Source organism: Chiloscyllium plagiosum, unplaced genomic scaffold (genome assembly GCF_037043375.1).
Source record: "Chiloscyllium plagiosum isolate Xiang-an unplaced genomic scaffold, Cpla_swu_hap1 HiC_scaffold_10, whole genome shotgun sequence".
Classification (NCBI taxonomy): Eukaryota; Metazoa; Chordata; class Chondrichthyes; order Orectolobiformes; family Hemiscylliidae; genus Chiloscyllium; species Chiloscyllium plagiosum.
Genome location: NW_028270148.1, coordinates 108023999 through 108038312, shown reverse-complemented (window position 1 = coordinate 108038312; position 14314 = coordinate 108023999). Strand labels below are relative to the sequence as shown.

Here is a 14314-nt window from a genome sequence, read left to right as displayed (position 1 = left end):
TCATTTATATTGCACCTTTTACAACCTGAATAGTTTAAAACCAACTGAGTATGTTTGGAGCTAGAGGTGTTAATGATCATTTTAAATCAGAGACAGATAATTTTTTTGTTAAGCTAGTGTATTATGGGGTATGGGCCAAAGGCAGGTACAGTGATTGTAAAGAGGTGAGCAGATGAACCTCAGAGAATAGGAGTCCCTGATTGGGGCTGTTAATCTGGTCCGGTCAGGGAGCCCTGGCTGACACATATAAACAGGAGTTCAGAAGTTCTAGCCAAAAAGTGTGGTGCTGAAAAAGCACAGCTGGTCAGGCAGCATCAAAGGAGGAGAGGTGATGTTTTGAGCACAAGCCCTTCGTCAGAGGTTCTGTTCACTCTGAGAGTTGGTACTGAGGTCACCAGACCATTGTCAAGTACTATGCTTGTGTAAATAATGGGTGACTTGCTGACAGGATCCCAGCCTCTGTGGGGCTATTTCAAAAGTATATGGAGTTAGGCCACAGATCAGCCATGATGCTATTGAATGGTAGAACAGGGTCAGAGGTGCTGAATGGCCTACACTTGTTTCCGGTGGAGTGTAACTACAGTTGTAATGAAGGAATGATGTTCATTTGTGTACAGCACGCTCTCTCAAAATGGATAATGATGACCAACAAAGCTGTCTTTGCAAGGTTGACTGAGGAATAAATTCAATGTGGTACCAGCGGACCTTTCACAACTCTGTGAGAGGGATGGTGCACCCTCACAGTTTCCCATCTCACACAGAGCACTGCGCCTCTGGCTGCGCTGCAGTCAGTTCTGAGTTTAATCCCTGGAGTGGGAATCAAACCCAGAAAGCTCTGAAACCTGGGAAAAGTGTTGCGCACTGAGTCACGTCTGACAAAAGGGAGCTGGACTTTATCCCAAGTTGTTTGCCTTTCCGAACTGGGATTTCTAACCAGTTGAGTTCCTTCGGAAAAGCAGAGACCTTTTCTTTGGCCGTTGTGTCTGACCTTAAAGTCATGTCAACATCTCTTTCTCTTGAGACAATAGGGGGAAGAAGGCGTTTGTGACGTTCTGCAGATGCTCAAGGATGAATTCAAGTTAGCATTGGCTCTTGCAGGTCAGTGGCATGCGAGTAATTGTCTTGGCATAAAGAATATTGACATAGCACTTTGAATCATATCCTGCTAAAAAATGAATCTGTCTCCGATATTATTCGTCCAACTATCTGTCAATCTGCTTCTTCAGTTCCCTTCCTCCAATTCTTTACAGAGTCATCGAGTCATATAGTACAGAAACAGACCCTTCAGTCCAACCAGTCCATGCTGACCATCATCTCAAACTAAACCAGTCCCACCTGCCTGAACTTGGCCCATATACCTCCAAATATTTCTTAGTCATGTACTTATCCAAATGTCTTTTAAATGTGTATCCACCACTTCCTCAGGAAGTTCCTTTCACACAGGAACTTCTCTTTGTGTAAGACAAGGTGCCCTCATGTCTTTTTAAAATCTTTCTCCTCTCACCTTAAAAATATGCCCCCTAATCTTGAAATCCCCCACCCTAGGGAAAAGACATCTGCCATTCACCTTATTCAGACCCCTCATGATTTTATAAATGTCTATAAGGTCACCCCTCAGCCTCCAACGTTCCAGTGAAAAAATAGAATAGAATAGAATCCCGACAGTGTGGAAACAGGACCCCCGGCCCAATAACTCCTCACCGAACCTCCGAAGAGCAACCCACCCAGATCCAGTCCCCTACCCAATAACTCTACATTTACCCCTGACTAATGCAGCCACCTTACACATCCCTGAACACTGAAAAAAGTCCCATTCTCTTCGTATAACTCAAACCCTCCCAAAACTCTTCAATTTCTGTCATCAGTATTTTATTTCCCTCCCGGCATCTGAACTATTAAATGATTTGTCAAAAGACTGAGTCTCTTTCATGGTTGACACCCATTTTCCCGTATTGACTTGACCCTGCCAGAAATGAATCACCTTGCTTTGTGTTTTTTTTAATGAAATGTCAAAAATCCCCCAGTATGGAGCTAAGTGGGCCTGGCCTGCTTCAGGTTGTCATGGTGACACAAAACGCTGTATTTGTTGGTAAGAAGCGAGAGGTCTTGCTGAGTCTGTCACAAGAAATGGTTGCCTATTGAGTGAATCTCTGTCGATCAGCACTGACGAAACACCCCTTTCCTCCCTCGTTCCCCCTGCCTGCCTGAGGTATTTTGGTGTCCCATACTGGTCTAGTGAATATTCAGATTGTCTGACCACAATTGACAAAACTGGATGCACTATCATCTCTTTTCAACCTGTACATCATTGACATGACTTACAGGACACTGAGAGGCCTGAATACAGTGGGCCTGGAGTTGATGTGTCCACTAGTATGAAAGTCTAGGACCCGAGGGCACAGCCTCAGAGTGAAGGGGCAACTGTTTAGAACTAAATGGGGGGGAAGTCTTCAGCCAGAGGGTGGGGAATCTGTGGAACCCCTTGCCACAGAGGGCCGTGGAGGCCAGGTCATTGAGTGTCTTTAAGGTATATAGGTTCTTGATTCACCAGAGGTTATGGAGAGAAGGCAGGAGAATGAGTGGGCGGCACGGTGGCACAGTGGTTAGCACTGCTGCCTCACAGCGCCAGAGACCCAGGTTCAATTCTCGCCTCAGGCGACTGACTGTGTGGAGTTTGCACGTTCTCCCCTTGTCTGCGTGGGTTTCCTCCAGGTGCTCCGGTTTCCTCCCACAGTCCAAAGATGTGCAGGGTCAGGTGAATTGGCCATGCTAAATTGCCCGTAGTGTTAGGTAAGGGGTAAATGTAGGGGTATGGGTGGGTTACGCTTCGGCAGGTCGGTGTGGACTTGTTGGGCCGAAGGGCCTGTTTCCACACTGTAATGTAATTTAAAAAGAAAATGAGGTTAAGGAGCACATCAGCTATGCAGCAGCAGACTCGATGGGCCAAATGGTCTAATTCTGCTCCTATATCTTATGGCCTTAACTTGGGATATAGGAACAGGAGGAGGCCATTCAGTCTGTTCAATTTGAACCTCACTGATCTGTAACCTGTGTTTTCAAATCCCCTAATATATCTACCTGAAAAAAAAATGGATCCGTACGGTTTTGATAATGGATGGGCATAATGCAGTCAGGTTAATTTGAAGGATTTGCTGAGTAAAGTCCCTTTCGGATTCCTGAATGAGAAACGTTTCCATTGTAATTTGAGGTTTGTCTGTGAGCACACTTCAACCCTGGGTATTCCAGCAAAGGGATCCTGGAGTTGTTAATCTCAGAACCATCTTCCTTTGTGCAAGTTCAGACTCCAGTGAGTGGACACCTCTCGGCACCGACTTCATGTTTTTAAGGTTCCTGGATGCCACACTCAGTCAAGGGTTGCTTTTGATCTCAAGGCCAGTGACTGTCCCCACCAGTTAGCTTTCTTGTCCACGTTTAAACCAAGGTTGTGACAAAGTCAGGAGTTGATTGGCCCTGGCGGAACCCAAACTGAGCATCAGTGAGCAGATCAGTGCTGTGCAAGTGAGGTGGCATGGTGGCTCAATGGTTAGCACTGCTGCCTCATAGGACCTGTGATCGATTCTACCCTCTGTGTGGCATTTGCATATTCTTCCTGTGTCTGTGTGGGTTTCCTCTGGGTGCTCTAGTTTCTTCCCACAATCCAAAATCATGTAAGTTAGGTGGATTGGCCACACTAAGTTGCCTCACAGGGATGTGCAGACTAGGTGGATTATAGTTGTAAGGGTGTGGGTCTGGATGGGGTGCTCTTTAGAGGGACTTGATCTACTCAACATATTTGCAATTCCCCTGACACTTATCTGAAGGGCTGAATGGCCTGTTTCCATGCTGTATGGGTTCAATGATTCTAAATGCTATTTTATAGCACTGTTAATGATACCTCCCAACACTTTGCCTGAGATTGAGAGGAGGCTGATGGCTCGGTAATTGGCTATGTTAGATTAGTCCTATATTTCTTTTGAGGACAGGATATAAGTGAACAATGTACTGGAACAGCGTAGCAAAGAGCATGACTAATACTAAAGAATATGTTGTTAGCACTGCTGGTGGAATGTAGTCAGGGACAATTGCCTTTGCCGTATCCAGTACTTCAACTGTTTTGGATAACGCATAAGAGTGAATCAAACTGGTTGAAGACTCGCATCAGTGATTCTGGGGACCACTGGGAGGAGACCAGGATGGATCATTCGCTTGACACTTTGGGTTAAAGATGGTTGCAAATATTTCAGCCCCATCTTTTGCCCCGATGTGCTGGACTCTCTCATTGTTGACAATGGAGTTAGTTGTGGAAGCTCCTCCACGTGCGAGCTATTTAACTATCTATTGCTGTTGATGGCTGGATGTGGTGAACTGCAGAGCTGAGACCTGACCTGTCGGTTGTGAGGTGGCTTAACTGAGTCATCTGCTGCTTCTGCTGTTTATCTGATTTGCAACGTTACCAGGTTGGCTCCACATTTTATTTTAGGTCTGCCTCATGCTGCAAACCCTTCTGCATTGATCCAGGCTGATCCCATGGCTTGATGGGTAATGGGGGATATGTCAGGCTACGCATTACAGATTGTGGCTGAATAAAATTCTGCAGCTGCTGATGAGCCCCACAGCGCCTCATCGATGCCCAGTTATAAGTAGCTAGATCTCATTTAGCACACGACACACACGGAGGGTATGCTTGTGGTGACTATATAGCTCAGTCTTTACCAGGGCCACATGATAGTTACTTTTAAAGGCAAGTAAGCAGTTTCTTCACTTGGCACGTGTTTTTAGGGCCTTGGACAGTGAGAATGGAGGACATGAATGGGCGTGTGTTACGCCTTCCAAGATTAAATAGAAGATGCGAAAGGTGAATGGGAAAATGTTGGAAATGATGGAGGAGTTGGCCAGGATATCACAGAGGGGAACAGCCTCTGTGGAATGCTGACAGTGGAGGGGAGGGGAAGATGTGTTTGGCAGTGATACCTTGCTGGAGGTAAGAGAGATGGCTGAGAATGGTCCTTTGAATTGTGGAGATTTGTTGGGTGGAAAGTGAGCGCAGGAGGAACCCTTATCTGGGAGGGGAAGTGTGGGTAATATGTCGGATGCAGGTGAGGGCCCTGCTGACTGTGGTAGGGTTATCCTCAGTTGAGGGAAAAGGAGAATATGATGGAGGCACCTGAGGTGGCATTGACAGAACAGATGTATCGGAGATGGAGAAACTGGGAGAATGAAGTGGGGGTCCCAGCAAGAGGCTGGCTGTGTGGAAGTGTAGGAGAATGTGAGGACTGCAGATGCTGGAGATCAGAGTCAAGAGTGTACAGCTGGAAAAGCACAGCAGGTCAGGCAGCATCCGAGGAGCAGGAGAATCGACGTTTCGGGAATATGTGTGGAAGTGTAGTCAAGGTAACTGTGGGGGTTGGTGTGTTGTAGTGAACATTGGTGAACAGCCTATCTCCAGAAATGGATACAGTGAATTCAAGGAAGCAAAGGGAAGAGTCAGAGGTGGACCAGGTGAAGGTGAGAGAAGGGTGAGTTCGAGCATGTCTTTTAGTACCAGGAAGGACAACTCTTAATATATTCATCTTGTCCAATATTCCTTTCAGCGTATCTTCTGCATGGGTAGCACAATAGACTTGAAGCCTCCATTGTGCTGGGGTGTGATAATTCTAAAGTCCGAGACCCCAAAATTGGGAATAAATGGCCACTTGATTGCAAGCAATGGGTGTATTTCGATTGCAACGCTCTGACCTGATTTGCAAATTCTCAGGCAGTTCTGGACTTGCTTGAAAACATAACAACAGTCAGACTTCATAGCCTGGGTTTTTATCCCCTTTGCTTTTCACTCTGGGCAGGTTAGACTGGTTCGGACAAGTTTTCATGCATTCCCGACAGCGTAGGAGAGATATCTGTATCGTGGTAGTTGTCACTGGGCTAGGAAATCAGAGGCCAAGACTAATGAACTGGGGTTCAAACTGCAAGACGGCGGCTAATGGAATTTAAACTGGGAACCAATGACTAGTCTCAGTAAATTGTTGATTGTGGTTAAATACAACCCATTTGGTTCATTAATGCCCTTTAAAAGAAATCTACTGGCTTTAACTAGTCTGGCCTACTTATGACTCCAGACCTGAATGGCCCTGACACTTAATTGTCCCATAAAATGGCTTCATGAGCCATTTAGTTCATGGGAAATTTAAGGTGGGCAGCAATTGATAAGTTTGCTGACATTGTTCACATCCCATGAAAGAGCAAAAAATGAATTCTAGTGGGTTATTGCACACATGCAAGTGTGTTACGAGACTCAGAGAATTGAGTTCAATGCAATGAACCTGGAACTTTTCAATAAAGCTTTATTCCTTTTGCATTTCATCAAACAGTGTAGTCTCTGGAGGTAGGTTGGCTTATCATAAATGATCAAAGAAATTCATCAATGGTTTCTCTTCTACACCATTACCCTGGAGTCTCACAGTGATCCAGCACTTTCTTCATTCCCAATTCTCAATCACAGCCTGTCTCCTTTTAGAACTCTGAAGTCATGGTGCCCAGTTTTGCATGTGTCCTGGTAATGTGTCTGTTACGTCTGCCTCAGAGCAGCCTCTCTCATTCTCTTCACTCCCACTGTGTAGAGCATGCAAGTACTGAGTGAGCCACAACTTCCTTTGGCTGAAGGTTGGCGTGACCAAAGACACGGCCTTCGGGCTCAGTCTCTGCTCCGCAGCCCTGCCACCCTCACCTTAACCTCCTTCCACCTATTCACCATCACCTTAACCTCCTTCCTTGGGGGAGGGGCATTCCCACACCCCTCCCCCAAGTCCCTCTTCCCTACCTTTTATTTTAGCCTGCTTGGCACACCCTCCTCATTCCTGAAGAAGGGCTTATGCCCGAAACGTCGATTCTCCTGCTCCTTTGATGCTGCCTGACCTGCTGCGCTTTTCCAGCAACACATTTTTCAGCTCTGCCACAGTTTCAGCCATGCCCCCTGCTGTGGGCTGAGCCAGCCTGTTCCATCAGAATCTGCAAACTCAACCTTCCAAGCCCTTACCTTCGCCATTGCAAAGACAGCCTACTTCCACCTTTACTCTATTCCCCATCCATCCTCTTGACTCAACTGGCAACATCGCTGTTGGATAGAGTACCACTAATCAATCTTATAGGGACTGGCTGTCAATATGAACTGTACAGATAACCCCCAACCAGTGATTTCCAAGTGTTGGGCTCAGTGTATAGTACTACTGATCACTCCAATCTATACAGATAAGCAGACATCCCACTTAACATTTGATCTTTATCTCAGACAGAATCATAGAAGCTTAATATTCACTCATGAAAGGGTCACTCAGTAGTTAGCACTGAGGCCTCATAGTGCCAGGGACCGGGTTCGCTTCCAGCCTCTTTGTGTGGACTTTGTACGTTTTCCCTGTGTCTACAACCTCCAGGTTTCTTCCCGCAGTCCAAAGATGTGCAGGTCAGGGTGGATTGGCCATGCTAAATTACCCGTAGTGTTCAGGCATGTGCAGGCGAGGTGGATTAGCCATGGGATATGCAGGTGGGGGTGGGATGAGGGTCAGTGTCGAGTTAATGGGCTGATGGGTCTGCTTCCACACTGTAGGGATTCCACGAAATGACTGAAGGGTGACAGAACAGTGGTTGTCAAAGTTTGGATCTGTCTGGAGTGATCATTGAGACCACACTGGAAGGCTGTAACCAATCCCAGAAGCGCTGGAGAAACTCAGCAGGGCTGGCAGTGTCTGTGGGGAGGGAGACACAGCTCTTTGCAGACGCAGCTGGGTTTCTCCATCTTGTTTAGGATTTACGCTGAACTTAGCTTTGATAGAAGGGCTGTGCTGTGAGTGAGTTGCAGTTCCCGACGGCAGTCTTAGCTTGATACTGGGTGGTGCAAGCCAACGTCATTCACTGGGGTGAGGCTCCCGGGGTGAAAGAGACAGCCCCAGCCTGTCCCAACCATGTCAACATCACTGTCTGCTTCGACTTGTCGTAGTTCCCGACAAATTCACTCCGTTATTTCATCCGAACACAGCGACGCCAGTTTCTGGTAATTATGTCTGCATGTGTTCACTTGAGTCTCCTGCCAATGATTAATGTTCCTTTGTGCTTCCGAGGCTACGCTGCTCCTCTGCTTTAAAGAAGGTGCTGTTTTTGTTAGTTGTCTAGGAAATAGATATATTTTTAAAATGCAGAGGAGAATGGTTGCCACGTTACTATGGTAACTTCTTCATGCCCTGTTGCTGGGATTTCTAGTGCTGCAGAGCAAGAATAAAGGAGAGGCCACTATCAAAGGAGAAAAGTATTCACTTCTTTACCGGATGATTTTAATCAATTTTTGGGATGAAGGCATCACTGGCTGGGCCAGCATTTATTATCTGTCCCTAATTGCTTTTGAACTGACTATACAATTTCAAGGGCGGATAAGAAACGACACAATGTTTTTCAATGGATGCAGCACCATGTGGCAGACCAGACCAAAAAGGAATGGCAGATTTCCTTCCTTAAAAGTGATCTGGGTGGGGATATTTGCAACAATCTGACAGTTCTACGGCTATTATCAGCGAGACTAGCATTTTATTGCTGATTTATTAACTCATTTGAAGTTAAATGCTCCCAGCTGGCTTGCAGGATTTCTCCGGGCCTACTCAAAAGGTGGCCCAGTCAGAACTACCACTTTAGCTCAATGCCCCAGGCAAGGGGCCCTGAATCTTCATTAGTGCCTGAGAGGAATCCAGGATGTTCTCTGAACTGGGGTTGAGAAAGTGGAATTCCTCAACATCCATTTCGCAGTTTGCCCTCTCTCTCTGCATCAGGAGGCTTTGCAATATTCTGATTTAGTTTGGTGACCCACAACCTTCCCGAAGTGCATTACAGCGTAAGTCACCTGTCTATGGTGCTTCTATAAGAATAAAAGATATTGGGTTGGATTTTCTTTCCCTCTCCTTCATATCTCTCGTGAAGCAGAACACACCTGACCTAACACCTCTCAGGAAACAAACAATGTCTTGGGATATTTTACAGCCAATAAGATAGTCTTTGGAGTGTCTAGTCACTGTGAAGTTGGCAGCAGCTAAATTGCACCAGCAAACTCTTACAAAACAAATATTTTGTTGTCTATCATGTTGGTTCAGAGCTATGTCTTGGCGGAGGATGTACCCTGCTCAGTGTCTGGCAAGGAGATGTTGTAGTTGGACTGTGTCTTCAAAGGAATTCGCCTTGAAGGACTTCGTAGACAATGTTGTGGCAATGTCTTCTTAACTTGTATTGTGCTTTACTGTTTTCAATAAACTATCCCACAGAGTTAATCGATCTCGAATTAGCCACTGAGATCAACGTGACGGGGGGGGCTGCCGGAAGGTTTGTAGCCCAGCCACTTCAGGCCTCACAAAGAATGTCTCGGCCTCTGTTTTCTTGGCTGGCCCCCTCATTATTGATGCAGGAAATCAGTGTAAGCACCCCACTCCTTGACTCACATGATCTTTACCTGCCTGAAGTCAGCTGGCCTGGTTCTGTCTGGTAAGGAGTAACCTATCAGGATGCCAATGAGGTACCTCTGGCTGTGACCATTGGCCAGACCTTCCACAGGCTGCAGTGTGAGTTCAGAATGCTCCTTTGATATCGTAAAAAAACCTTGTCCCTCTACTTTGAACCATGGAGAGGGTAACCAAAATAATCCACTCAACACTCGATATTCTTGGGAAGGCAAGGCCAATACTTAAATTATTGTATATCCCTGAATACTCTTGCGCAGATTCTGAATAAAATTTAATGGTTTGCTAGCCCATTTCAGAGGGCATTGAAGGGTCACCCACTTTGCTGGGGGTCTGGAGGTCAGACTTGGCAGGAGCAGTAATTTTTCTTTACAAGGGCATGAGCTACCCAGAGGGGTATTTACAATAACCTAACAGCTTCACAGCCCATCTTACTGATACCAGCATTTTCCATTTCAAATCGAGGCTGGGTCCACTGCTTTTCATCATTTATGTAAATGGTTTGGATGGGAACATACGAGGTATAGTTAGTAAGTTTGCAGATGACACCAAAATTGGAGTGTAGTGGACAGCAAAGAAAGTTACCTCATGGTACAATGTGATCTAGACCAGATGGGCCAATGGGCTGAGGAGTGGCAGATGAAGTTTAATTTAGATAAATGTGGGGTGCTGCATTTTGTAAAAGCAAATCAGAGCAGGATATATACACTTAATGGAAAGGTCCTGGGGAATGTTGCTGAACAAAGAGACCTTGGAGTGCAGGTTTATAGTTCCTTTAAAGTAGAGTCGTAGGTAGATAGGATAGTGAAGAAGGCGTTTGGTATGCTTTCCTTTATTGGTCGGAGTATTGAGTACAGGAGTTGGGAGGTCATATTGCGGCTGTACAGGACATTGGTTAACCACTTTTGGAATATTGCGTGCAATTCTGGTCTCCCTCACAAGTGAAACTTGAAAGGGTTCAGAAAAGATTTACAAGGATGTTGCCAGGGCTGCAGGATCTGAGTTACACGGAGAGGCTGAACAGGTTGGGGCTGTTTTCCCTGGAGGGTTGGAGGCCGAGGGGTGACGTTATAGAGATTTACAAAATCATGTGGTGCATGGATAGGATAAATAGACAAAGTCTTTTCCCTGGGGTCGGGGAGTCCAGAACTAGAGGGCATAGGTTTAGGGTGAGAGGAGAAAGATTTTAAGGGGACCTAAGAGGTAACGTTTTCACGCAGAGGGTGGTACATGTATGGAATGAGCTGCTGGAGGAAGTGGTGGAGGCTGATACAATTACAACATTTAACAGGCATCTGGATGAGTACATGAATAGGAAGGGGTTAGAGGGATATAGGCCAAGTGCTGGCAAATGGGATTACATTAGGTTATGATAGCTGATCGGCATGGACAAGTTGGACCGAAAGTTCTGTTTCCATGCTGTACATCTCTATGACTCTTTGACTTTAAGTTTATTTAATAGAACGTATTTAAATTCCATAGCTACTAAGGTGGAATTTGATGGGAATTTTACCAGGAAGTGGTGACTACACCTCCAGATGAGGTCTGGGCACTGCTGGGGCATGAATTAGGTTGAGGCAGAAGATCCACAGTGGGGACCTTGCCAGGTCCAGCAGCGCCACCAGAAGCGGTGGCCATTGCTGGAACTACAGGCAGAAGAAGAGACACCATGGATATGGATTTTAAGATTAACTTGTGGTTTTCCATTGGGTGTTTCCACCTTGTAAATGGAATTTGTAAATATCTCCAATCTCGTGTGCTTTGAATCAAGCTAAACGTCACCTGATTCATTGCCCTGGTCACCTGTTTTCCAACCTGAGAGAATTGCATTGTTGCATTTCAGCAGAATTGACAATGCAGGAGAGTGCGAATATCTGCAAGGGTGATGTATTCTATCTTTCTGTCCTTATATCTTTAAGAGACATGCTCATGAATTCATTTCTGCTTCATAGCATGTGACTCGAGGATATTTACCATCTTATCTTGGATCACTTGAAGCAGTAGACTCTACAGGAAGCATTCTGCTCTGTTTTAACGTAGTAGCTCAATATTAGCCCTGACACTTTTTGGCCTGAGGAATGTCATGTTTGCACGTGATGGTTAGTTGTAGTAAACATCTGTTGAATTCTTCAATACCATGATAGCTGAGCCCAGTTTTTTTACATTATGGGAGATAGCATCAGCATTGCTGTTCCAGCTAAAACAACTGATTGAGGCAAACACACCAAGCTGTGGAAATAGATTCAATACTAATTTTACAAATAAATTTCACAAATAAGTGGGATGGCACAGTGGCTCAGTGGTTAGCACTGCTGCCTCACAGCACTACGGACCTGGGTTTGATTTCACTCTTGCTTGACTCTTTGTGTGGCGTTTGCACGATCTCCCTGTTTCTGCTAGGTACTCTTGTTTCCTCCCACAGTCCAAAGATAGACAATAGGTGCAGGAGTAGTCCATTCTGCACCACCATTCAATATGATCATGGCTGATCATCCTTAATGAGTATCCTGTTCCTGCCTTATCTCCATAACCCTTGATTCCACTATCCTTGAGAGCTCTATCCAACTCTTTCTTAAATGAATCCAGAGACTGGGCCTCCACTGCCCTCTGGGACAGAGCATTCCACACAGCCACCACTCTCTGGGTGAAGAAGTTTCTCCTCATCTCTGTCGTAAATGATCTACCCCGTATTTTTAAGCTGTGTCCTCTGGTTCGGCACTCACCCATCAGCGGAAACATGCTTCCTGCCTCCAGAGTGTCCAATCCTTTAATAATCTTATATGTTTCAATCAGATCCCCTCTCAGCCTTCTAAACGCAAGGGTATACAAGCCCAGTCGCTCCAGTCTTTCAGCGTAAGGTAGTCCCGCCATTCCAGGAATTGACCTCATGAACCTACGCTACACTCCCTCAATAGCCAGATTGTCTTTCCTCAAATTTGGAGACAGAACTGCACACAATACTCCAGGTGTGGTCTCACCAGTGCCCTGTACAGCTGCAGAAGAACCTCTTTGCTTCTATACTCAATTCCTCTTGTTATGAAGGCCAGCATGTTATTAGCCTTCTTCACTACCTGCTGTACCTGCATGCTTACCTTCATTGACTGGTATACAAGAACAACCAGATTAGATTACATTAGATTAGATTAGATTTTTTAGATTACATTACAGTGTGGAAACAGGCCCTTCGGCCCAACAAGTCCACACCGACCCGCCGAAGCGCAACCCACCCATACCCCTACATTTACCCCTTACCTAACACTACGGGCAATTTAGCATGGCCAATTCACCTGACCTGCACATCTTTGGACTGTGGGAGGAAATCGGAGCACCCGGAGTAAACCCACGCAGACACGGGGAGAACGTGCAAACTCCACGCAATCAGTCGCCTGAGGAGGGAATTGAATCCGGGTCTCTGGCGCTGTGAGGCAGCAGTGCTAACCACTGTGCCACCGTGCCACCCACGGTGCCGCCCACGGCAGATCTCTTTGTACTGCCCCTTTACCTAAATTGATTCCATTTAGGTAGTAATCTGCCTTCCTGTTCTTGCCTCCAAAGTGGACAACCATACATTTATCCACATTAAACTGCATCTGCCATGCATCTGACCACTCACCTAACTTGTCCAGGTCACCCTGTAATCTCCTAACATCCTCATCACATTTCACCCTGCCACCCAGCTTCGTATCATCAGAAAATTTGCTAATGTTATTACTAATACCATCTTCTATATCATTAATATATATTGCAAAAAGCTGCGGGCCCAGCACTGGTATCCCAGTGGTCACTGCCTGCCATTCCGAAATGGAGCCGTTTATCACTACTCTTTGTTTCCTGTCAGCCAACCAACTTTCAATCCAAGTTAGTACTTTGTCCCCAATACCATGCGCCCTAATTTTGCTCACTAACCTCCCATGTGGGACATTATCAAAAGCTTTCTGAAAATACAGGTACACTACATCTACTGGATATCCCTCGTCCATCTTCAGAGTTCCAAGATGTGAGGTGGATTGGCCATGGGAAATGAAGGGTTCCAGGGATGGGGTGGGATGCTCTTTGAAGGGTTAGCATGATCTCATTGGGCCAAATGGCCTGGTTCGACACTGTAAGGATCCTATGAAACTTGGCTGGGGGTTTGAGAAGAAAATATTTCTGGGAACATGTGGAAAGAGCTTGTGTGCGAGTTTAATGGCTTTTCTCTCTCAAAGTGTTAGCACAGGCATGTAGGCCTGAATGGTCTGCTTCTGTGCTGAAATTGAAACTGGGATAATACAAACCAAATACCTTAAGCAATACTCAGAAGAGAACCACGTTAAACTCATTTGCACTGTCCCCGTCTCAGAGTCGTGAATTAAATGTAAAATATTGTTTCAGGGTGTCGCAGTGTGAAAGAAATTGACAAGTCTCTTGTGAAAAGGAGTCCCTGGGTAACATCCCGTATCTGAAGGCAAGCCCTGTTCTAAAGTCTGGAGGGAGTCATCAACAGCCTATTCAAAGCACGTTCAAGAATTCTCTGAGCAGGATTTGATTCACTATTATACTCTATTTGAAATTATTTTTGCCATGAAAACAGTAAACCATTTGTTAGTCCTTCAGTGTTGTAATTTCAATTTGCTGCACAATTTACTGTTAAAAAAATCCACCCTTTGGTGTTTTCTAGCCAATACTGCTGGTTCAAATTAAGCACCACTGCAAATTGGGTATTCGATATGTCAGTTAGCTATCTCAAGCATTATGAGGGACTGGACGAGTGGTGTTATTGCTGGACTGTTAACCTAGAGACCCAGGTAATGTTCTAGGGAACTGGATTCAAATCCCACTGTGGTTAATGG

At 45.6% G+C, this 14314-nt stretch overlaps 1 protein-coding gene across 1 annotated transcript in view; it reads left to right on the top strand.

Moving 5' to 3' along the window:
- The window catches only part of hao1 (hydroxyacid oxidase (glycolate oxidase) 1), a 47013-nt gene extending 32941 nt beyond the window's left edge, over positions 1 to 14072 (top strand). Inside the window, exons 7-8 of the mRNA XM_087991647.1 lie at positions 1029 to 1098; positions 13857 to 14072. Of these exons, the coding sequence (XP_087847773.1) occupies positions 1029 to 1098; positions 13857 to 13927 (141 nt within the window). The 3' untranslated portion in view covers positions 13928 to 14072. The remainder of the gene's footprint in view (positions 1 to 1028; positions 1099 to 13856) is intronic.
- Positions 14073 to 14314: the final 242 nt, after the last annotated feature.